Source organism: Xiphophorus couchianus, chromosome 4 (assembly GCF_001444195.1).
Source record: "Xiphophorus couchianus chromosome 4, X_couchianus-1.0, whole genome shotgun sequence".
Taxonomy (NCBI): domain Eukaryota; kingdom Metazoa; phylum Chordata; class Actinopteri; order Cyprinodontiformes; family Poeciliidae; genus Xiphophorus; species Xiphophorus couchianus.
Genome location: NC_040231.1, coordinates 11,671,155 through 11,697,679, shown reverse-complemented (window position 1 = coordinate 11,697,679; position 26,525 = coordinate 11,671,155). Strand labels below are relative to the sequence as shown.

Below are 26,525 nucleotides of genomic sequence, written 5' to 3'. Positions count from 1 at the left end.
TTAAAGCTGCAGTAGGTAACATAAAATAAGTTACCTACTGCACTCCTCACAGTCTCCCCCTTACTCTCCGCTGCGCTACAACTTCTTCCCCACTGCGGAGCCTGCCGTGAATGTACAGGCTAGTAAATATGGCCAGCGATGATGGCAGTTAAACAGTTTTCCTGTAACGGTAAGAGTTGTTTCTCCACCATTAGCACATGTGCAGCAAACAAGAAATCTTGAACTTGCACATGCTGCTTAAACTGAGCAGTACTTACACAAACAGATCAACAGCGCTAAGACCTTCCTCCTACTTCTGATTTGCTGTTTCTAACTCAGAGCGGTGTATTTCCGCAGACTTTTTTTTTTACAGATTATTTGCCTCATATACTGTCAAGACATAGTGACAGTTAACAAAAAAAAATCTTTTTTTATTAAGTCGTGTATATATAGCTCATCTAATGTCTATCGAACATTTCACACAAATTAAATGCCTTGTTTGTCTATATTTGAGATTTGCCAACTCTTGACTTCAGGAGATCTACATATCACAAGCTTCACACAAACTGAAAGACAAATTTCTACAACAATAAACACAGACATACATTATATAAAAACAAGCCAAATTTGTACCTGCCACTGATTGTGATTTCACTGATGGCAAACTGTCTGTGTCCTTGGTTGACCCCGACTGCTGCGGTGTAGTATTGCCCTTTCATATGTATTCTGACCTGTGCAGCTTGTACCATTTCTTGCAGGGCAGGAGTTTTGTAGAAGTCATTATATCCTGGTCTCACATGTGGCTGTGTGGTCAGCAGACTGAAGGTGATGTTACCTCCTATGAGTGGCACATCACTGAAAAAATATTTGTCCAAAAACAAAACAAAAATCTGTAAGTTTTTCATGGATTACAGCATCAAAACACAATTGTCTCTACATGAAAATAGCATCGAAGTTGAACTTTGAGATGCACTAATCAGAATTCTTAGCATGCTCCTTGAACTTTGTTTCCATATGTGGTCAAACAGTGATTTTAAAGGGTTGAAGCTACCAGGTTAGAAGCTTCAACAAACAGGTTGATGCTGATCATGTTGAAAATCAGTTGGATGGATGAAAAAGACTCTGACATGTAACATTGTTCCAGTAGCCTTTGTTAGGTGAAAATGAACAATGATCTATTCATACCTGTTCCATCTATTACCAACTAGACACTTGATGCCAGCAGCTCTGCCAGAAATTAGTGAGATAAATTGTAGCTGTGTATATTTTGCAGGTCCACTATTGTAACTAGCGCCAATACAAAACTGGTTGCAGCTCATGCACCAAAATAACTCTGTAAATGGTTAACTTCATAATACCCATAGTGAGGGTGTCACTAAATACAGTGGGGTTGCTTAAATACAGTATGTACAGTATATGTATTTATGCAACTGCTTTATATAGGTTGGAACCTGATCCCTCTGGTTTATTTGACTCATGGCTCTTGTACGAAGTGTTTGACTAAATGATTAGTATATGTTTGTAGTGTGTAAATGTGTATTTATTTAATATTTCAGAGGTCATCACCATACAAAGGAGTGAAGGTCTATGGAAAATGTATCAGTTTTAATATTTTTTTGCAGTTTGTTGAAGGTTTTGTAATAACTACTGCATAAATCACACTAACATGTCAAAGGACAAACCCACACTCAAATTTCACATAGGCGATTGATGTCCATCCATCCATCCATCCATCCATCTTCTTCCGCTTATCCGAGGTCGGGTCGCGGGGGTAGCAGCTTCAGAAGGGAGGCCCAGACTTCCCTCTCCCCGGCCACTTCTTCTAGCTCTTCCGGGGGAATCCCGAGGCGTTCCCAGGCCAGCCGAGAGACATAGTCTCTCCAGCGTGTCCTGGGTCTTCCTCGGGGCCTCCTCCCGGTGGGACGTGCCCGGAACACCTCACCAGGGAGGCGTCCAGGAGGCATCCTGACCAGATGCCCAAGCCACCTCAACTGGCTCCTCTCGATGTGAAGGAGCAGCGGCTCTACTCTGAGTCCCTCCCGGATGACTGAGCTTCTCACCCTATCTCTAAGGGAGAGCCCAGCCACCCTACGGAGAAAACCCATTTCGGCCGCTTGTATCCGCGATCTCGTTCTTTCGGTCATGACCCAAAGCTCATGACCATAGATGAGGGTGGGAACGTAGATCGACCGGTAAATCGAGAGCTTCGCTTTTTGGCTCAGCTCTCTCTTCACCATGACGGACCGGTGCCAATCCGCCTGTCGATCTCCCGCTCCCTTCTTCCCCCATTCGTGAACAAGATCCCGAGATACTTAAACTCCTCCACTTGGGGCAGGACACCCCCCCTGACCCGGAGAAGGCACTCTACCCTTTTCCGGCTCAAGACCATGGCCTCGGATTTGGAGGCACTGATCCCCATCCCGGCCGCTTCACACTCGGCTGCGAACCGCTCCAGCGAGAGCTGCAGATCCCGATCTGATGAAGCCAAAAGGACCACATCGTCTGCGAAAAGCAGAGATGAGATCCTAAGGCCACCAAATCGGATCCCCTCAACACCTTGGCTGCGCCTAGAAATTCTGTCCATGAAAGTGATGAACAGAATCGGTGACACAGGGCAGCCCTGGCGGAGTCCAACTCTCACCGGAAACGAGCCCGACTTACTGCCGGCAATGCGGACCAGACTCTGACACCGGTCATACAGGGACCTGACAGCCCGTATCAAAGGGCCCGGTACCCCATACTCCCGGAGAACCCCCCACAGGGCTCCCCGAGGGACACGGTCGAACGCCTTCTCCAAGTCCACAAAACACATGTAGACTGGTTGGGCGAACTCCCATGCACCCTCCAGGACCCTGCCGAGGGTGTAGAGCTGGTCCAGTGTTCCACGACCAGGACGAAAACCACACTGCTCTTCCTGAATCCGAGTTTCGACTATCCGACGGACCCTCCTCTCCAGGACCCCTGAATAGACCTTGCCAGGGAGGCTTAAGAGTGTGACCCCTCTATAATTGGAGCACACCCTCCGGTCCCCCTTTTTGAACAGGAGGACCACCACCCCAGTCTGCCAATCCAGGGGAACTGCCCCCGATGTCCATGCGATATTGCAGAGTCGCGTCAACCAACACAACCCTACAACATCCAGAGCCTTAAGGAACTCCGGGCGGATCTCATCCACCCCCGGGGCCTTGCCACTGAGGAGCTTTTTAACCACCTCGGCGACCTCGTCCCCAGAGATTGGAGAGCCCAACCCAGAGTCCCCAGGCTCCGCTTCCTCAGTGGAAGGCATGTTGGTGGGATTGAGGAGGTCTTCGAAGTACTCTGCCCACCGGCCCACAACGTCCCGAGTAGAGGTCAGCAGCACACCATCCCCACTATAAACAGTGTTGGTGCTGCACCGCTTCCCCCCCCTGAGACGCCGGATGGTGGACCAGAATCGCCTCGAAGCCGTACGGAAGTCTTTCTCCATGGCCTCTCCAAACTCCTCCCACGCCCGAGTTTTTGCCTCAGCAACCGCCCGAGCCGCATGCCGCTTCGCCCGCCGGTACCCATCAGTTGCTTCCGGAGTCCCACAGGCCAAAAAGGCCCGATAGGACTCCTTCTTCAGCCTGACGGCATCCCTCACCGAAGGTGTCCACCAGCGGGTTCGAGGGTTGCCGCCGCGACAGGCACCGACAACCTTGCGGCCACAGCTCCGATCGGCCGCCTCGACAATGGAGGCACGGAACATGGTCCACTCAGACTCCATGTCCCCCACCTCCCCCGGGACATGTTCGAAGTTTTGCCGGAGATGGGAGTTAAAGCTCCGTCTCACAGGGGATTCCGCCAGACGTTCCCAGCAGACCCTCACAACACGTTTGGGCCTGCCAGGTCTGACCGGCTTTCGCCCCCACCACCGGAACCAACTCACCACCAGGTAGTGGTCAGTGGACAGCTCCGCACCTCTTTTCACCCGAGTGTCCAAGACATACGGCCGCAGATCTGATGAAACGATGACAAAGTCGATCATCGAACTGCGGCCTAGGGTGTCCTGGTGCCAAGTGCACATATGGACACCCTTATGCTTGAACATGGTGTTCGTTATGGACAATCCATGGCGAGCACAGAAGTCCAGCAACAGAACACCGCTCGAGTTCAGGTCGGGCGGGCCGTTCCTCCCAACCACGCCCCTCCAGGTCTCACTGTCGCTGCCCACGTGAGCGTCGAAGTCCCCCAGATGAACAAGGGAGGAGCACTCTCTAGTACCCCCTCTAAGGACTCCAAAAAGGGTGGGTAATCTGAACTGTCGTTCGGCCCGTAAGCACAAACGACAGTCAGAACCCGTCCCCCCACCCGTAGGCGGAGGGATGCTACCCTCTCGCTCACCGGGGTGAACCCCAACGTACAGGCGCCGAGATGGGGAGCAACAAGTATGCCCACTCCTGCCCGACGCCTCTCACCTTGGGCAACTCCAGAGTGGAAGTATGTCCAGCCCCTCTCAAGGAGACTGGTTCCAGAACCAGAGCCGTGCGTCGAGGTGAGACCGACTATTTCTAGCCGGAACCTCTCGACCTCACGCACTAGCTCCGGCTCCTTCCCCACCAGAGAGGTGACATTCCACGTCCCAAGAGCCAGTTTCTGCAACCGAGGATCGGACCGCCAGGGTCCCCTCCTTCTGCCACCCATCCCACACTGCACCCGACCCCTTTGGCCCCTCCCACGGGTGGTGGGCCCATGGGAGGGGGGGCCCATGTTTCCTCTTCGGGCTGAGCCCGGCCGGGCTCCATGGGTAAAAGCCCGGCCACCAGACGCTCGCCATCGTGCCCCCCCTCCAGGCCGCGATTGATGTCTTAATCAATAAATGTTTTTTCTTCTACGTATTTCCAAAGATTTACTAGCGTTATATTACAATTACAATAACATGGCACAGTATGTTTTTCAAGACCGTCTGATTACAAGCCTTTATCTAGTATGAAGTAGGAAAAACAAATACTTTTTTCCTAAATAGTGCTAATCAATCTCAAAAACTGTCAGAATAGACATGGGATTCTTTAGCTGTTGGTCAAAATAGTCTTACTAACCTCGGCAGCTGCAGACAGTTGACTGAGTCTGGTCTGGGTAATGGTCCATTGTTCTGCATATTAAACACGTTGCAGTTTCTGGCCATATGCTGCCAGTCCAACCAGGATTGATCTGTCATGTTATCAGGCTCACGTTGCAACAAGTCCAGCTTTCTTCTCTGGATCAAAACTGACTCAGGTAAAAGTCCCCCAAACTGAACTATAACATAAAATACCTGAAACAGAAAGGGATACGAGTTAATGGGGATGATAAATCAGAGCACCTACAAAGCGAATTGAGGCAATAGATTTCTTCCATATTCAACCACAACTTTTGTTGCAAATATTCAATACTATTTTTGTTTTTTTGTTGCAGCTTTTTGTTTTGTTTTTTTGTTGGGTGATTTCTTTTAATGGCTTATATTTTCTTTAATATTTGTCATATTTTAGTCTTCTGACTGCATTTCTACGCGACTCTGATCCCCCTGTTTCTCTTCCTTTGAAAATCACCAAACCTTTTCCATGTCTGTAATTCAGTGTATCTGAGTTTCTGGTTGATTTAGTTTTATATCATCCCTTTGGGTGATCTGTCACCAAGTCAATTCTGATGGAGTTGACTTGCTGAAGTACTCACCTGTGGAACCCTATTCATAATTTGCAAATGGAAGTTGATGGAAAAATAATAAATCTGCATTAATTAGAAACTTAATTCTAAAGTATGCATTTTGAGAAACCACAATTTCTCCGCATTGGCAGTTTATGTTACTGCTAGGCTCGTAATTTTTTTTAATTACAATATGTTGCTTTACACACACACAGGAGTGGGTTTCTATCACATATAACGCATGTGCAAGTTTGTGTGCATGAGTCTTATCTGCCACTCCAGTGGGCCAGGACTCTGGGTTAAGCAGCAGGGAGTGCATTAAGCCACCAAGGCTGCAATAACCTACTCCCATACAAAACTCAAATACTCCTGACTTCAGAGAGAGTCTTTCATGTTGGGACTTGAGTTGAATGGCCACATGAGGACAGTTTCTAAAATCCTGCATGCACACATATACACAGTACGCACATCACAGAGAGAAAAAAAAGAGTCTCCCAGTCACAACAACTCCTAAATCCAATAATCTATATATTTCTTTTGCATTTCTTTTCCTCTGTACTCTGGTACTTAAATCACCCACCATGATACAACCTAATAAACAATCTGTGTGCTTCTGTGGATTGTCTCTAGTCAAGATGACAATAACAGTATTAAAGTTTCAGATCACATAAAATTGTTGTATAGAAGTTACGTTACCTGGTATTGTCCGTTTGCCAAATCCACTGTAATAGTGACTCCTTCATCTAGTTCTTGTAAACTCATGACCTTAGATAGCCACATGGTGCCCATGTCCTGGTCATTAACGTAACTAAGTGGATGAGCGTTGAGGTTCAGTCTCAAAACCCTGTCATTAGTCGTGTCCTCAACAGCATTAGGTATACAGTACCTGTAAACACAGCATACATGAAACAAAGTGTCTTCAAAACAAAAATATTAAAAATAAATAAAACTTAAAAATTACATTTTTACTCAGCTTAACAAATGTTAATGTAGTTATATATTTTATTATGGTTAGATTACTTGTGTCATTGGCAAATTAACTGCATTTTTTATTTATTTTAAAATTTGTTCAAACAGTGAAACATGTTCAATGTAGCTGCGTAATAAACACACTTACTGACTAAGTCTTCCAATTTGGTAATTGTATTTAATAACATACAGCTTATCTTAATCATTTTGAAAGCACTACTTAGTGTCTCACTACACAAGACATTGTGGTGCTTCACCTCTCAACTAATGGGTGAACTCTGGGGTGGCTGGGAGGGCAGCGACACTCAGACTGGACATGGAGCTTCGGCAGGACTCCAGAGTACAACTGGACTATTTCCCTGTTAACACAACAAACATCACATAAAACTTTAATACACTACCACTACAAAGAGAAATTCTATTCGAGGTTACCAGAGATATGAATTTGACTGATTTACATTTATGAACATTTTACAGTACATAAGTTATATTTTTAAGTAAATGCAGTAATCTCCCCAATATGGTGCTGAAACGGAATAAAATTGTAGCCAAACAAAATCTCACTTATTACCCTTTAAATCTGTCACACAGCCTCAAAAACAATAATTTCTTTAATTTGGTATTGGTCATTCACACGTGAAACAACCAAATCATGAGAGCTCCAGGATGGTATAATCTGAGAGCTACCTTTTCTTACCTGGTAGACTAATAAGAAAGGCAGCTGGCTACACTGGAACTGCCTGCATCATCACCCACATCACACCATTTGCCTGCTCACCTTTGTGACTGCCTTTCTGTCCTGCTCACAGAATTTTTAGCTGTAATTCAACAAAGAAATTGCACCTCTGGCTCTTCCTGAAAGGGCTGCCAACAAATAGGCCGTCAACCTCCATTATTTGACAAAAACTTAGAGCACATGTTATTTGGCTTTTTTTTTTTTGCTTAATTCTTAAACACATACAGATCTAGAAATAAATACATAGTCCTCCTTGGCTCCTTCCTTTTATCAGTTTTTCTTTTATAATTGTATGGTGCTCCTCTGCTTTTGTTATAAAATGTATTTCAATGATGAGTGAAGTGATAAATTTCTTTGAATATTTTAAGGTGTTTTCCCCCTTTTTCTCAACAGTTGTTCCCTGCATATCTCTTTATCCAACTCACCTGTTGGTCAACGTAGTGGGATAAAATCTAAAATCCTGCATCTGCCCAATGAACTGATTAGACCCTGGAGAGATGAAAGCAGAGTTGAAAAGAACATAAAGAAGGTGTTAATGGGTTTGCACTGAAGGCAGTAAGCGAGAGGATTTCACAGTGTTTAGAAGATTATCTTATCAGTTTCTTAAAACCCACTAAGTGAAGCTGCCAACAGCTGCCTATTATGGCAAAGATTTCAACACAAAGCCAAACAGAATCTGCCACAGAACTCATTTGTCTCCACTAGAGAGCAGTAAGGCTTTGGAGGGCAAATTCATTGGTCTGGTAATAAATTTCAGATTGAAGACAGTCTGAGGTCCATAAAATGTTGTCATACTTTCCTAAAAGACAAGATAATTCCTTCATCAGGTTTCAACAGTATCAACTCTCCCAAGCTCTATATGGACAAAACAAATGTTTCTATAATGTTGGTATGAAAATAACAGACGACCTACAACATTAAGTACTTCAGTCTGAATAAATACAGACCACAGACTTTCTTCATTCAAATAATTGTCAGATCAATAACATGAAGGTTCTTAGTGAAAATAATGTGCTACTGTCAGTAAAGTAGGTGAGCACATTAACTTTAGTAACATTTGGCCTACTCACACAAAACATGATGCAAAGAAATATTTTAGGGTTGCCAAAATTATTGTTTTATTAGGGTCAGGTGTGTGAATAATGCTCCATTATTATAGAGAGATCAGCATGCTGTTTCTTTCTATAGTTTTGTAAAACATTTTCACGTATAATGACAAAAGGTAACACTACCTGCATACACACTTGCATATCATATAATACAACAGAAAGACAGAGTAACATTTTTTCTGTTACAAAATGTGATGCAAAAACAACACTGAAAGGAATTACAGGGAAAATTACCAGTAGTATCACAGTAACACTGTGGAGTGCAACTATGTTTTGTATAATACTCTCAGAACTATCAGCATAAATAAAAAACATAAAAAAACAGCTCAGAGAAAATTGCATTCATTTCAAACACTAAGATGCAAGCTTCCAAAGTCTCTTAACAAGCTTCAATATGCTGGAATACTTCAAACACAATGGCAAAATGTCTTGACGCACATGGAGATACTGGACTGAACACCAGAAACACAGTCAAACTAAAAAGTGCTGTCAACTCTCCAACTCTTCTCCACAAACAACAATGCAAATGTGATAACGCTGGACTGAAAATTAGAGACCCAGAGAGATGATGGTGATGATGCCGGCCCAAAGAGGAACAAAGCCCTTTTCTGTTCAACCAACTTCCTTCTAGTTTGAGTAAGACTTAGAAGATGGATGTCTCTAAGCGCTGACAGTACCTCTGCCATGTTTAGTCTGTGAAAGTGTGCATTCTGTGTTAGTGGCTTTACCTTGTGGATTCCAAAAATTATCCTTGCTTTAGCAAAAGAATGTGTGTAGCTTGTAAGTGTGTGTCTGTATTTACACTAGAGAGGGACTTTGGTGTCTCTGCCCAACCACTGGATGAGTGTGTGTTTTGGGTAATGTTTACAGTGTGGCATGTGCATGGAAAACAGGGAGAGTGAGCGAGTGTTGTGGGATGTAAGTGTGCAGCCTTAGGCTTTGGCTCAGGATTTCTTTATCGTGTGGAAATGGGATTATACCTTCCACTGAAAAGCACTCTCCCTATTGTTACTGCGATGATGCAAGGTATAAGCCCTAATTCCCTACTCTCTGTGTAGGTCTCTTCTTTCTATGTGTTTTAATTTATGGTATTCAGCTTTCTCTATTTGGCTTTATGTTGTTTGCAATTAAGCCGGTAAAATTCATTTATGTATGCATGTAAGTAAATGTATTTATGATTACTTATTGCATAGTATGCCAATGAGTTTCTGTGACAAATAAGTAACATAAAGGAGGCTTTTTGTTACTCTGAGAAAATGTGGCATTTCAGGTACTTAAGGGCTGGAAGTATTTCACACTTAAGTGTGGTAGCATAGATGGACACTCGATATGTGACATACACCGCTTTCAGGTCATGTTTCTGACATTAAATTGTGTTTTTTAACAAGCTAACTTTGATTTAGCAAATATGACCCAAAATATATATGCAAGATTATATCCAGGTTATTATTTGCATTCAAAATGTCATACATGCCAACTGAAATACAAAAGCCTACAAAACACTGCATCCAACAAGAAGCCCTTTGTGATTTTTACAGCGCATTCATTGACACAAGTACAACAGCAATTCAATATATTGTTCAGTTCTACAAGGTGATAATTTTGAGCCGTCACTAATTTCTGTTTTCTACTAATGTCACGGTTTTCCACACTGTGTAGCTTTAAAAGACTAGCATGAACATTTAAAGCTCCTCTTCCGACTACTAGTACTTGGAAATTCCAATAAATGGGTACAAAACCGAAAACAGACGTAGTTGTTAATCGATACAGCTGATCAGTATTTGCATAATTAATCTTCAGATCAGAATTCCAGGCACTCCGCCTGGGTTCAACAACCTCCTTTTCTTACGCACACAGGATACATTCACACACACACACCACACACGCGCACGCCCACACGCACTGCCCCGAGCCAATCACTCTCATTGATCAACCTTTCTTATGTGATCTTCAGCTGATCAGATGCTACCTGCTGTGAACTAGGAATCGATGGCTGATAAACGAGAACAAAAACACTCGTTTATCACTCTAGAGTCGAACGGATATCATTTTCTCAGTTTCTCTGCTATTGACTGAAATGGCTGACGGGCCCCATGAATCAATCACAGATATGTAGTTAAAAGGGGATGAAGAAAGAAAACAGAGGTGAAGTAATCATTGACACCATATTAAGATTAAAAGACATGATAAACTCTTTAGTATTTTTCTCCTTTAGAGCTACAAACCAAAAACAAGCAACAGTTAAGAGCCTGGAGAAGATTGTGACTGTGAGATTACATATTTATCTGTTCTAACAGTATTATCTTACTACTCAGAATTACTTTGCCCGTTTCTTGGAAGGTACCCAGTGTATTAACCTATTTTATAACTAAAACATACAGATAGCTGTCATCTTTTTAACCCCACATTTGAATTACTGAGGGTTACTACAAAAAAAAAAAATTGTACAAATCAAATCTATTTTACTGAAATTTTATCAGGTCCCACCTTCTGCAGCAGATTACAGATTCTAAATCTTTTACCTGTCTCAAATAAAATCATTTAGTGTTTTTTGATTCAATTACTAATAATATAGACTGCATGTAGAACAGTTGGTAAATGTCAAATGTGTACTTTTTGGACACACTGAAGACATGTTTGCATGTCTCCGGCTGACTGTGTAGCTCTTTGTGTATGTGATAGATAATGACTAAAAATATGTTTACAATGTTCCAGTGATTATTGGACATAATCCTAAACCATGCAAGGTAAAATTAACCTTGTCCATTGGAAAGCCAAATAACAAACATTCTTACCATTGGAGCTAACTCCCACCCACATGGCACCATACTCGCTGATGTCAGAGAGCGTGTTAATCAGATGTTTTGTGTCAAATGGTGTGTCGTCCTCCTCAAGCCCATCCAAGAAAAGACTTGCACGTTGGCCATAGATCTGGAGATAACAGTAAGACCATATATTTATATATATTAAAATGTTTAAAGTGGCAGCAAATTTTAAAATTATCAAAAATGTGTGTCTTTTATAGTAAATAAAAAATACACTGCTCAAAAAAATAAAGGGAACACTCAAATAACACATCCTAGATCTGAATGAAAGAAATATTCTCATTGAATACTTTGTTCCGTACAAAGTTCCATTTGCACAACAGCAGGTGAAATTGATTGTCAATCAGTGTTGCTTCCTAAGTGGACAGTTTGATTTCACAGAAGTTTGATTTACTTGGAGTTATATTGTGTTGTTTAAGTGTTCCCTTTATTTTTTTGAGCAGTGTATAATCAACTATATATAAAAAAAGAAGTGTTCTTAAAAAGAGTTATTTTCAGATTCCTGTGATATTTCATTGAGATGACCGAGTTGTCAAAAACAACATGGAAAAAAAGATCTCGAAACAATTCACTACTGGACTTCAACTCAAGATCAAGTGTGTGTGTGCTTTTTCAAAAGGTTTCTGCACACTGTGTGTACATATTTATGCTTGTGTGTGTGTGACAACATGGGAATTATACATTCAGCTAATCTTCCAGCTCATTTCCCAGGTAGCAGAAAGAGCTGCAGGCTCTACTGCATGAGCTGCAAATTAGCTTTCTGTTTGACCAAAATTCTCCTCTCCACTTCGCTCCTCTTTTTCAGTCCCTCCTCGATCGAATCCATGAATATTAAAATCTGCATGGCCGACAACACTGTCAAAGCAGGAGCAGCTTCCTTTCACATCAAACCCAGGACAAAGGGAAGATACTTCTGTAAGAGGGACACCCACCACCCATACAAACACCCTGCTACCATCTCTAACCAAAAAGAAAACTTTAATGTGCTCAAGCTGTCACTTCCTTTACTCCAATCTCCAAATCCTGCATTTGAGAAACACACTGTGGGAACACTGATAAATGTGACTCTGCCTGTTTTACTAGAATCCCCTTCTTCTCCCTCATCATCTCCTCCTCTCTTCTGCAATGGTCCACCTTGCTTTGTCCTCTCTCCTCATCATGAGGTCACTTGCTTCCTTCACCTTCTTACTGTTTTTTGAGGTTTTTCACTCTTTGTCACTTGTTGAGTTTTCTCTCTATGTTTCATCTCCATTTTTATATCCTCTCCCCCCTCAGTGCACTACTTCCTCTTCTCATCTTCGTTCTTGTCTTTCTCCCTCATGTTTATCTTGCCCTGTCGCTCTCACTTGTTGTCAGCTCTTTAGGGAAGTTGAAAAGGTGTGAGGAGGGAAATAAGTCCAAGTCAAAAAACGCCTTTAGGGGATGAAGGCAGGCCCAGACAAGTGTCTGCCTCTCAGAGGATAGTTAAGACGCCCTGACAGACACTTTCATGATGGCTGATTGAAGACTGGCAAGCGCATAAGAGCACAAGAAAGAGTGCGGGAGTGAATATGAAAAAAAGGGAAGAGAAAAGAGACAGGAGGGAGAAAAAGAAAAGTCAGAGCACAGAGAGGGAGCTCGAAGACGAAGCCCTCTTTAGGAATCTCTGAGCCAGAGCTGTGTGGCTCTGGGGGAGATGTGAGGGACTTGTCAGGCTTGATGTAAATGAATCCTGAAACGCTTCATCTTTCTTAGCCACCACGCATCCTTTTGAAAATCTCCTTTGTTAGCTTTCACAAACACTTTCCTCCCATTTCTTTTGTCTTTTCTTCTGTCCAGTATTCTTTATTTTTTGCATTTCAGTACTTCTTTGTTATTTGGTAAGTTTTTCTGTAATCTATTAAAGAAATTGTCTATATGGTGGTGACAGTTAATTCTCATCTGAAGTGTGTCCACTAAGTCCAAGAAAGTTCAGAATTATTTAATAAAAATGATGCAGCTTGAATGGATGTAATAAAAGTTCATATTTGGATATGTTTGCAAATCCATTCTCATAGGTCTGTGTATACACATGCCCCCACACACAAGGCATATTACACAAATGCTCCTAAGAATAAAGTTTTACTGAATTTTTGAGCTGCAGCGGAATCTGATGGCTATCAAGGCACACCTAAGTTAATGAGGCTGGTTCGATCAAATCCAAGATCATTTTCATGGCACAGAGTGTTCTCAAAAATCATATGTCTGCATATTCAGAATATCCTGACTGCAGTCTTACTATTTTACAAAGTATTAGTGCTGTAAAAATAAGTTTTAGTGAATCTGACAAACTTTACCATGGACTAATAACTAGGCTTCAACATTTCTTTACATGATCAACTATAGTATAGCTTGCAGGAGAATTTTAAGTAAAACATAGTAATCAAATTGCAATTTTCTGCAACTTGTTAATGCTGCTTGTTCCAATTAATTATGCACCCATATACATACATACATACATATACTGTATATACCCATATATACAGAAACATACCTGCTGCTTTCCAAGAACCCTGTCTAGTACCTACAGTGTTAGGTTTATTTCTTTTAAAAAAATTAATAAACATAACTCTATTTACAAAAATGCATTTATGATTATTATGAAGGTCTAGTCAAAGCTATTTTTAAAATCTAGATAGCCCATAGAGAGGGCCTTATATTTGAAAAGCAAATATAAGGGCCTTATATTTGCTTTTCAAATATATAATTATAAGCAAATAACTGTATTTGCTTATATTTGAAAAGCAAATATAAGGCCCTCTCTATGGGCCTTATATTAATTGTTTCAGAAAATGACTAAAATTGCAATTTTATGCATTTCATTTTGTATTATTTGCTTTACCTCACTTATTTTTGTAAAACTCTGAGTCACACTTTGCATGAATGGTGCTATGTAAATAAAACTGCATTGTCTTCTGGTGTATGTTTTTGTCTATTCTCTACACAATTTGTTTAAGTTTGTTACCTAAAGATTTTTGGTGTGCAAACTCATCCACTGGCAAAGCATCTAAGCCATTCTAAAAGCCCCAGGAAACTGTGAGTGGAAAGCTTTTAGTGATCTGTAGACTGGCATTTTGACTAAAGCTCTTCTCAATTTTCCTTATCCTGCCAAGCCATGGCTCAGTACATATTGTTGACAATAGTCTTTCTTGCAAGTTACCTTCATAGCTGTAGGCCACAGAAAAATGGAAATAAAAAAAAAATCAAAGTACTGTTCTAGATAAATACGAAAGAGAGCTGTCTTTTTTCTCAGAATTGTTTGTGTCTGAGGTTGAAAATCAACTGTAAAAATCAAAAAGACTAGTTTAAAATAAGCTATCAGATGGATGAGGTTTGGCCTAAAATACTGGTAGCTCTGGTTGTTTTCTTGGGTTGCTACAGCAAATATAATTCACAGATTACACCTGTAAAGAAATGGCCTGTTTTTAAAAATATAGACCACACTGAGTTCCCCCACTATTGTGGAAATATATGTTCTCCTAGATAAATTGTCCTTTGTCCAGCAAAGCAAGAGCTGTGTTTATAACCTTGGCAGAAATTTGAGCCAGTTTCCAATCTCTAACTTGAAATGGATATTTGTTGTGTGTAAGGTAAAAATTTCAGTCCACATTAGACAGAGAACAGGGTGTGTGGTTTAGGAATACTTCTGCATATTTTTACACACAATATGGATCAGTTGGTATCTTCAAACCATGGCTTTCAGTTTGCATTGGAGGGTGGTGGAGGAGCAGGAGAGTGTCACAGGTTCTTGGATCAATTTCTCACACAACTAAAATTTGGATAAGTAAACGAGAACACATGGATGGATGGATTTTTATTGTGACCTCCACACTGCAACACTAAGGACAATAAAAAACATGATTCAAAGTATGATTATTCAACGATAAATCAAAAACTACAAGGCATGTCAGTTGAGCTGCTAATTCCAGAGCTGGGGGATAGATCTGGAATCAGCCAGGCCCCATGGCCCATTAAAAAATAAATAAAACAAATACATAAATAAAGCAAAGACATAATTTTAGATTTTGCTCTCCTACTTAATTATAAGCAAGAAGACTGACATCAAATACTGAATCTTGGCCTACTGAATCTACATTAGACAGGACACATTGTTTCTATCCTGTTATTGCCCTGCCTCTCTTGTTATTCTGTCTTCAAGATTCTCCCAGCCTTTCTAGTACCACCCCACCCCTCTGTACTCACCTTAACCCACAATGAACTGTTAGCAGCTCTGATGTACAGCCAATATTCTCTCTATCATATTAACACAACTGCAGTGTGTAAAGGAAGAGATAGAAAGGGAACGTGAGGTGGGAAAGGATAAAGAGAGAGAGAGAGTCTACGGAGAGGAGACACATTTGTTCTACTCATCTCAGTGCTAAAAGATACAATTACCTCTCACAGCATATTATCCATGTTTTATACCAGCCCTGGGCCCTATGCCTTTGCCTTGCCACGCTTACCCCATGTAAGGCCCATATTTTAACACTAGCTATGACAGTTTATTTAAGAAAAGGAAATTGTCCCCTGGGAGATGGAGAGGAAGAGAGGGACAGCCGGGTGTGAGGAAAATGAGAGGGAAAGAGGGAAGGACAAAGAAGGTGGATGCACTGGGGGCAGTGGAAAGGGGAAGAATGAAAGATAGATGTGGTAACAAGAAAAAGGGAAACAGAAGGAGAGAAAATTATTTTGTGCTAAAAAGGGTGAGGAGAAAATAAAACAAACATAGAGAAAGGATGAGAATATATAAGGTGTTAAAGTAACCCTTTAATAGAAGTCATATGTCTAGTGTTAACAAAAACAAGATTCAGCTAAAATATGAGAGCACAAGAAGGGTAGACATGTGAGTGACACAATAACATATGTAAGAAAATAAGATATCCCAACATCTCTGGGTTAACATCAACAATCAGACAAGATTATGCCAGTCTACATGCTAAGATGGATCAGATGCAAATTGCCACAGAAATGGATATAGATTAGCACATAAACATAAGAGCAAAAAATTCTTCAGTGGACTTGAACACATGCATGTCTATTCGTCTCTCACTATGTAATTGATGCCAGTGTCGTGCCCTTTTGCCTCTGATGCCAGCAGGCAGAGGGCTACCATAGAGGTGTCCACTATACCCCTACATAACAACCTTGCTTCACCTTCACACACATTCACATAACTGCACATACACTCATCCAAATGTAATATGCAGAAAACATTAAGAGGTAGAAAGGGTGAGTTTAGTTTTTTCTTTAAATTGTCTACCCATTTTGTTATATTTTCTGTATAATAAATAAAAAAAGGTTAATTATTCATGCATTGTAGTTTATCTTAACATTTTTAAAAAATATTAAAACCTGATGAAGGTCATATGATTTGAAATCACATCTAGGAATGTAAAATAGCATGCAATTTACTCGTATTACTTGTTTTTCTTCAAGCAGACCTTTTATGCAAGGCTTAAGATGTTGTTGGTATATTGGGTTGAAATACCACAGGATTACATAAACACTGATATAAACTGGCTGCTTTATATCACTGATATAGAGCAGCTAATTTAGAAGATATGAAGTGGACAACTCTGCTCTACTTTTCAACAGGATGTCTTTCAAAAGCTTTGTACGTAAGCTTTATGCTGCCACTTAAGTTTGCATTTAAACAAATTAAATCCTCTGCTGGAGACAAATGACCAATTTGCTCTGACAATTCAATTAATCACAACCTTTTATTCATACGGATGTTTTTGGGATCATCAAACGCTGAACTTAAAGCGTACATATTAGAGGAAGCTGAGGCTTTAAATATTTCTCATGTTTTTCCTCATAAATATTTAAAGAGTTTCTGGTAAAACATTATTGCTAGCTTTACAAATAACTTAGTTTACTGTAAAGAAATTATTTATTCTGTATGTTTAAGAATGAAAACAGTACAAAACAAGTAAGAGACAAAAGCAAAAAATAAGAAAACGACAAAAAGAATGTGCCACAAAACTCAAAAGTAATTGCAACAATGCAATGAGACTATGACACAGAGTAGGGAACAAATAATGCCCTACAAGAAGAAATATTGGGTATATTATGAGCACATCCATGTCCTTCACCTGACTTTTACCTTCCAATGACTGATCCACTCTCCACCTTAACCAAAAGGTATGTTTTTTTAATTAATGATTGTTTCTCCCACTTTTAAAAAAATACAGACATACAAAAAACAAGATTTTTGAAAAGCCTGCAAATTGGTGTTATAATAAATCCCTGTGGATGTAATCCATGATTTATGTATTTGTGCATTCATTAGTAAGAGGAGGGAAGGGTGTGCAGGCATGCAAGTGTTAAACATTCATGCTGACATCTTGGGTTGTGATGTGACTGGTGTGACTGGTTGTTCCTATCACTGCCTCTTATATTAATGTTGATTTGTTCAGGCACTAACAGACGGAGCGCTCCTCCCCCACCCTAGAACTCTGCCGGGAATAAAGCTAGTCCTCCAGAGGGAAGTTTTTATTTAAACCTCATTTATCCTTCATTGTGAGTAATTTTAAAACAGGGTTTTCATTTTCATTTTCCTGCTATTAACTATCTGGTTTTAGATATGATTTGGTTACATACAGTTTTTGGTATTGGTGACTCCTCTTTAAATCATTCTAGGGTACATTATTACTTGTCCTGGCTTATAGTTACTTAATGTAATTTGGGAGTATTTGGGGGAAACACTGAAATCTGGGATTTAACCTCTTATTTTTTGTTTTATCACAAAATAAAATAATTGAATATATTCCCTGAAAACTACTAAAGACTTTTTTTTAGAACCAAGCTACACACATATTGTTAACATCAGAGTCAATGAGAAACAGCAGCTTTGCAAACTTTTTTTTTAAAGATATATTTTGCTTTTAGCTCACAAACAGGGAAAGAAACTGGGATTTCCACAAGTGAGAATCATCATTTTATCAAATAATCTGTTTCTCTGTTGTGTGAACTGCCACCACTGACATGTCAGTTTTGTGTTTTAAGAATCAGTCTATTGCTGACTTGTTTAGATTTTAGCTTACACAGCATCCTTGTCCTCTTCACTGTCTGATTCAGTCATACAGACTTTACATCAAATTACTTTTCAGCAGACCTAAAAAAAAACAACTTAAAAGGAATTTTTGTATACCTCTATTTAAATTATTACCTTATTAACATCCAAATCATGGTTCAAGTGCAGGACATGGATATAAAATGTTGAGCAGTTTCAATGCTAAAATTTGGTAAATTTTGTAGTGCAAAATGCTGGAAATATTCAGAAATTTTACATGAAATAAACCGTCTCCATTTCTGAGTGACATAAAAACTTAGAGTGCAATCTGTAACTCTTAAAAATAAATACATGAAATGGACAGTGTTGTGTAGTTTTCCACGGACATAGTGCCACTTTATAGAACAATAAAGTACAACTGTTGCCTTCAGCTGTCATAAAAATAATGTATATATGAAACATTACTTTAAAAAAAATTGGCTTCTCAGTCTGATGTCTTCAAATTGTTTTCTCTCTCTTTACGAAGCCCCTACCCTTCAACACGTAATCACAACAATGCTACTCCTTTATGCTATGTACAACCATTCTTAGAAGCATTTGACTGAGAAGTAGTTTGCATGATAAGCTCAGCTGAAACACAGTTTCACCAGGTTTTTGCTAATTGCTGCTACTGCTAGTCTACAGGAATTGTTTTAGGAAGGCACAGGGGAGGGGATGCACTGTGATTCAGAGTTTCATCTGGAGACTGAAGATCTAAATGGGAGCTTTGTGGAAATAGATGGTGCTTTGTGAGAGCAAGAGTTTAGATAACCCTGAATGGCTGCCACAGGAGATTCAAGGATTTCTCAAACATACATGAAAGAATCAAACACTCCAGGTATGTTTTTGATGAGAAAATAATACTATAACATTATATAAAGGTAAAAAAGTAAATTTTACATAATAACCCTTCTTTGAATGTGTTTGCTCAAGGTTTAAGAAAAATAAAATTCAAAAGACGTTGCAAAATAAAACTTCAAAGAGACTATAAAAATGCATGTAGTCATCCTAACCTTTCACACCTTATGAGGTATCTCTAATTGGTAGCTAGCAACTAATTTATGCCATCTTCAACAAGTCACAAACTTTATCCTCATGTAGCTTTTTGAATTTTGTGGATTGTTCATTAGTAAAAAGAAAGGAAAAAGGAAAAGACTTACATAGAGGAAGCTCTTTATGTACAGTGAAGATTTCTTTATTTTAAAAAACAGCTTGAATATGTTTATGCTTAGAACTGATGGGAGTTCAGTAGTACGAGTAGATAGATGGAGAATAACCTTCTGCAAACATTTGTTTTTTTAGAAAAATGCACTAAAAGATTAGACTTGTATTAGCTGATGACTGCACTTAAGTACACTGAGCTTACTCCCTCACTTCCCCCATCTTTCTTTCTCTGTCAGTCCTTCCTCCCTCAGGCTGCGTTTTCCTCCGTTGTTCTCTACATCGTTACCATAATCAGATAAGACAACTACCTAGGGAGCACCAGCATCCCTACAGCACCTTGCTTCTGGCACCTTGAGTGCGTGTGCATGCCGGGGTGCGGGGGTGTGTGCGTGTCATGCTCCTGGCACTTGGAAATCGGTATTCCTTTTGACTGTCTTTTTTGTGTTTTGATCTGTACAAACTGACAGATGAGTGGTGTGTGCAGGGGTGTGTAGGTGTGTGTTTGCCTAAATGCGAATAGGAAGGGGTTCTACTTTACTCCTTAGAGTAATATCTGCATTGTGGTTGACAGACTGCTACAAATTACCACTGAGTGGTGAGTTTGTGTCAGTGTGTTTATGTGACAGAGCGGGTATATACAGTAAGAGTGTGTGCATGCATGAGTGAGAACATGAGTATGCGTATAGTGTTTGCGTGTCAAGGATAATTATTATTTTCTCTGAATGGTCAAAACCGATCACATCACCACACCATTACACAAAAAGGCAGGCTGATTTACAGAAAGGTACAACCACTCAACGGATTAAAACACCCCAAAGCTGCATAGATATGATGCACCTGAAGCAAAATGCCCACAAGCCTCACTCCATGTCTTGTCTGAATTGGCAAATTGAGCATTGTGGTATGCATAGACACACAATGACAACTTCATCCCTGGGAGGGATTCTGCATACTGTACATGCACTGTCTACAATGTGAGCCATCAGCAACACTACATTTAGCCAACAACAGGTTGGGCTGCCACATTTTTCCACCATCAACACCCATCAGCAAACTGTAAACTAAGGTGTCAAGTTAGATTCTCTGCTCTGGCAAAATGATGTTGCTGAGAGATGATGCTGCAAATTGCTGAGATTTCATACAGCAGCTCAATTTTTAAACGGATCACAAAAGTGAGCTGGTTCATGCTCACACAGAGCTCAGTATTTCTTTAAACCTATGTAGGGCCTGTAATATAAAAATAAGTATTCCACTTTTAAGTTAGATTGCAAAAATAATAAAGCAATAAGTTAAACTTTGCTAATTATTAAATGCAGCAATTTAATTAAGATTATAAGTGATTATGTAGTATAGTGTGATAAGTGGTTATGTAATAGAAAGAAGATATTACAACAAAGACTTTTGCACAAAATGTATCAATGTATGTTATTGATACATTTTGCAAAAAGTGCAAAAAAGTAGATGATATAGATTATATCCATCTAAAAATATAAGGCTGGTCAAGGTAACCATGATTTCTCTGGGTAGTATCTTTGGTGTTATTCATGATGATGAAAGACTGAGACTGTCCAGTGGAAAAATCTGTAAAATGATCCACTTCACCAGAGACCAGAATAACACACACAGGGATTCATTTAGGCCTCAAAACTCTCTCCACTTCACTAGCTGCCATTTAAGAGTGATGAGAGCTGGTGAGAGACTGTTTTTGTCCATGAAGGCCTTGTAATACTGACTTCAAACAACTTACAACATTTCAAGCTAATATACACCACTTAGGTTTACTAAATAAATAAAAAAAAGATAAAAACAAGTGATTAAATGAAAATATTTGAAACATATAAATAATTTGTAATTCAATGGCATGCATGCAAACAGTATTTTTAACTAAAAATCAAACATCAACATCATTGTTATTAGTTGATGTTCTCTCTCAGCAGATATCGAATCTAACGTTTATAATTTGGTTGATTTGAAAGTAATTGCATTACTTTCAAATCAATTTAATCAATTTGGCAACACTAAACAGCTAAATTAATTTAATGCCTTAACAAAAACAAAATCCTCAGGAAGTAAGATAGAATTGTGAAAGCTATGATAAAGATTCCTGATATGAGGAAAAACTATGGCATCACTATTCAATGACCCATGCATCCATTAGTGAGGTTTTAAGGGGTGCTGGTGCCTATCTCCAGTGGTCGACTGGAGAGGGGCGGGGTACACCAAGGACAGGTTGTCAGTCCATCACAAGGCAACACAGAGACAGGCAGGACAAACAACCATGCATACACACACCAACACCTAAGGAGAATGACCAATCAACCTGACAGTCATGTTTTTGGACTGTGGGAGGAACATGGAGACAGAACCCATGAATGCACAGGGAGAACATGCAAAGTCCATTCAGAAAAACTGGGAATCTAACCCTACTTGCTGCAAGGCAATAGTGCTACCAACTACGCCACCTTGCACTATGTATTGAACGACATTTATGCCAATTCTTTCCCTCACTGAAATGCTGGTTACAGAAAAAATAATGGGAATTGTTCAGCTTTTATTCTTTTCCTAAAATATGATTGCAAACTGATTGCAAACAAATTATCTGAATTGTTTGTTTTTATGGTCTGTGCAGTAAGTTTGAATAAAAAAAAGACCCATGTCAAGTTAAACACAATACTTCATGGAAGGCTACACTTAAACCTTAAAATATGAACATAATAATCCAGTGTCTCTAATATTGATCCTCAAACTATTGAGATTTCTTACCTGCAAAGTAATATGTGTCCACCTGTTCAGCTGTAGCCGACCTTCTGTTCTGAAGCTTATGGTATGTGAGGTTAGCCCGTTGGTCTGACCATATCGGAGAGCTACAGCCCGCTCTGACACGGTCAAAGAAAAAACCAAGCGATTGTCTGAGCTCTTCTCCAGTAGCATCCTGTGAGAAAGAAAACACAATGAAGAAGAAATAAATACAAACGAATTAACATGACCTGAACTGGAAAACACAAAACCACGGCAGCTGAGCACCACTACATAGAGCCCATCATTTTGACATTTTCCCATTGAATATCAATATTACACATGACTGTGAGGGTTTGGATGTTGCACCGTGCACAGACACGCACGACCACAACGTGTCATATTAACCACCTCCACTGACATTTTATGGGGAATCATGGCTTTTATGAACCCAGGGCAGCATACCCAATAAATCAGATACTGTAGATGGATTCATGAGAAAAAGAGCTTTTAAATTCACAGTCGACAGTGAGCACATGCCCAGATTTGTATATGCATGTGAACATCTTAAAAAAAACCCACGAAGAGAAAAGAAGCTGAAAATCTGAAGGAACACGATGAAATAGTTTCAGCACCAAATACTGAATGACCAATATGTATTTGCCAAAGATCAAAGCCAGTAGTTTAAAATCTTACAGATCATTTTATAGTGGCATTAATTAGAATTTGTTTGATATTTAGGTTTCACATTTTATTTTGCCGTTATTTGTTTCTTTGTCTGGTTACTGGCTCTGTTGGTATTGGGAGTAAACAGATTTCTTACCTTGGAAAGATTCTGCACTCTGCTTGCTGAACCAGAATTATAACTGAGATGTTCCTGTACAACTGAGTCTTAAGCTTGATTTGGGATAATTTGCCAATATGTATTATTAAATGATGCCTACAGTATACAACATAACAGATCAATACATCTTTTTGATATTATTTCCCTTGATAATTTTTTTTAGCAGCTTCCGTGTCAGTGCTGGAAACCCACGTTATAATTCTATACTGCTCAAAAAAATAAAGGGAACACTTTAAGTGTTAAACACCTGTTTAAGTGTTCCCTTTATTTTTTTGAGCAGTGTATTTTAGGTGTGTGTGGATGCGGGCGTGTGTGTGTGTGTAATTCAAGTTATTGCTTCATCTTTTTCCTATTGGTTCTGCTGACTTTCTTTAACCTGATGAGCTCATGAAGCAAAATAAAATAAAATATTGAGAAACGCTGATCAGACTTTCCCGTTCCCATTTTTGAGTTTTGTTATGTCCTCTTACAGACATTACAAACCCCAAAATATGCTGAACATATTTTGGGTTTTTTGGAGCGGGTTAAGAAGAGGGTTAAGCAGCGCTAATGTCATAAGCTTCTTCTTCTACTATCTTGGATAGCAGCAAAAATAGTTACTGTACAACCTAAATAAAAAAATTAGGGTGAACAAATAATTGGTTTGATAATTATCTGTCTTTTATCAAGAAATAATGATGTCATTCTTATCGCTCCGATATCGTAACGAATAGCATCAATAACATGTTCAGTGGTCAATGTGTGATTTATTTTTTTTAATCGCACATGCACAAGATCTGCATAGAGTTTAAATGGCATCAATGTAATTTGAGGAAACAATCTGACTGTAAATAAATAATTCTAATATCACAACCTTACATTTTTCATTTTTTCAGGTATGTTGTAGGTCTTTGGAATGAGAAAACTACTATTGGTATTGGTTTAAAAAAGTTATTGTGCATCCCTAATAAAAATACTTTAACAAGATAAAAAAAAATATGGCATAAGCTGCTGCTGGGAGTACAGCATTGATGTAATAAATAGTATGGGTTGTAAGAACAGGTGGTTAGCTCTGTCCATTGTTAAAGTGAGGAGAGGGATGTGAAATCACAGGGAGAGGACGAGACAAAGAAATGGGGTGAGGAGCGATGGACAGAGGTGAAGACAGAGACCTCCTTTCATCTGGCTTCTTTGATAGCAGCCATGATCATCTGTACAACAAAAGAATGATGGGCAACAAGAGCAAAAATAACAGAGGCAGGGAGAGCGAGGGAGTGAGAGGGGGAGAGATGACTCTATTGAGACGCATTCAGCCATACAGGTGTCATGTTCGGCAGGCCAAGACAACAAGAGTTTTCCATCATCTGACTCCCCAGACAGACGACTTCATAAACACACAGAGAAATGCAACAATTTAAATTTTACTAACAGCAAAAGCAGCCAATACATTAACACAGTATGCCACCATTAGTGTATTGTGTCTGAATTTTACACTTCATTTTAAGGTAGACCTGTAATTACTTTATCAATTTTAAATTGATCAAACTGTGGTTTAAATTTATCAAACCACAGTTAGATAATTCAGCTTATCAGAAAAAAATACACTACATTTGTCATTAAGTCTGCATTGGTGAAAAAGTTGACTGAATGATTTTAGATCTTGTTTGAAAGTAGCATTTTTCTGAATATTCAAATTCTTAAAGTTCTGGAGAAAAAACGTCTCAAGGAGTGATAGTAAATACAATGAGTAAAACCTGAAACCTTTTTATGCCCTGCAATGCTAATTATCCATAAAAGTGATTTGTGACAGAAATAAAACATAAAGTTCCATAATCTAAAAAGGTCATAAAACTAGTTTCAAATGATGATTCTATTCAGAAATACTTTTTAAACAAAATTAAAATTTTTAAAAGTTTTATGGATAAAACATTTTTTTTGGTGGCAAGTAAATGTCAAATGAATTAAACATAAATGTTGATGTACAAATGTTTTGAGGTTCATCAGATGTTATGGATTTGATAAGAAAATGTTTATTTCAGACTTGGAAAAAAAATTACTTGTGAGCATCATTGATTGCCATTAGAAAAATAGACACGATCGCCAATAAAAGTCAACAGATCTCTTCTGTGCATGTATTTGTCTCGTCTACGCCCTGGTGTATTTGATTGAAAGCTGATCTGAGCCTTTGTAACTGTGCACCACTCTGGGCTGGCCTAGGACATACCAGCACACTTACTCTCCCTTTCTCCAACACTTAAGCAGACTAAGTAGGACATGACAGCTTGCTGTTTCCTGATGGTGATACTGACCTGGACAGGCATTACATGTTCCTTATGAGATCAGTTTCAGACTGTTTTCATTTTCACAAACTTCTCCAAAACAGTAAGGTGCTACTTTGATTGTATACAATATCTGATGCAACCAATATGTATAAAAAGTTTGAAGTAGGATTCTGCTCAGAGGTTAGGATGTGTCACTATCGCAAATATATCCTTATAATATCAGTGTGTGTTCTCATGCAAGAAATATTTCATAAATCATTAAATCTCATAGGGTTTTTACAAAGACAATTTTATGTCATCTATTAAAGATACCTCCCACAACAAATATTTCTTAAAAGAAAGATTTTCCAGGTAGGTCAAGCAAAGCTGGGAAACAGTCATACCTTCTTAAAGGTAGCCCTGTGGGGAAAAACAAAATCGGAACCATGACTTTAATTGGCTGCTCTATTTACACTTTTTTATACTTCACACATGATCTGCATCAAACACATATTAAAAACTGCTTTTTAGTTCATTCTTAAATATTTAGACCTATAAAATAAAGAAACAGGAGCCAGAAAGGTAAGCATCATATAAACCTACCCAAGGACTCCAAAACCTCAGCAGTGTTTAATGACAGTTTCATATGATCAGACAAACAGTGAAAAGAATGACCTACCATTTGTAAATCCAACTGGTAGAAAAGATGTAGAGATTTTTATACATTAAAATTGCTTTTCTAGTTTCAGGTTGTAATTTATTAATGTTTTCTGCATTTAACTTTCTATAGTGAAACATTTCTTTCTGTGTGTAAGCCTTCTTCTCTGAGGGATAGGAGCTCTGGCCATGGCCATTATACTCTCGCTATCTGATAGTTGACTCAAAATGTCAACCGATGCAGTTTACCTTTCAAGAAATCCCTCCATTACGTCAAAGTGCCACACTGATTAGTCGGTTCAGAGTGGAGCACATACTAAAAGTTGTGTATCCTCCAAAAGCAACCCTCTGAAATCCAGTATGTTGGAAACAATGTCACTTGGCAAGGAAGCTTTTGTTTTTAAGAGATTTTGCACACTTCTCTGTGCACTGTGCCCTAACAAATGTTAGATTTCATCAAAACATGTTCTATGTATGTGTAAATTTAACAATGTATTAGCCAATTTTTAGTATGAGAACACACGTTAACTCAGAAAATGTGTTGTTTCTTTCTT

The 26,525-nt window shown here is 39.3% G+C and overlaps 1 protein-coding gene across 1 annotated transcript in view; it reads right to left on the bottom strand.

Moving 5' to 3' along the window:
• Nucleotides 1-26,525, bottom strand: part of ush2a (Usher syndrome 2A (autosomal recessive, mild)) — a 204,694-nt gene that overhangs the window by 174,905 nt on the left and 3,264 nt on the right. The window contains exons 5-11 of the mRNA XM_028013714.1: nt 22,258-22,426; nt 11,229-11,364; nt 7,750-7,813; nt 6,846-6,947; nt 6,316-6,505; nt 5,037-5,251; nt 613-834 (exon numbers count right to left, since the gene is read on the bottom strand). Of these exons, the coding sequence (XP_027869515.1) occupies nt 613-834; nt 5,037-5,251; nt 6,316-6,505; nt 6,846-6,947; nt 7,750-7,813; nt 11,229-11,364; nt 22,258-22,426 (1,098 nt within the window). The remainder of the gene's footprint in view (nt 1-612; nt 835-5,036; nt 5,252-6,315; nt 6,506-6,845; nt 6,948-7,749; nt 7,814-11,228; nt 11,365-22,257; nt 22,427-26,525) is intronic.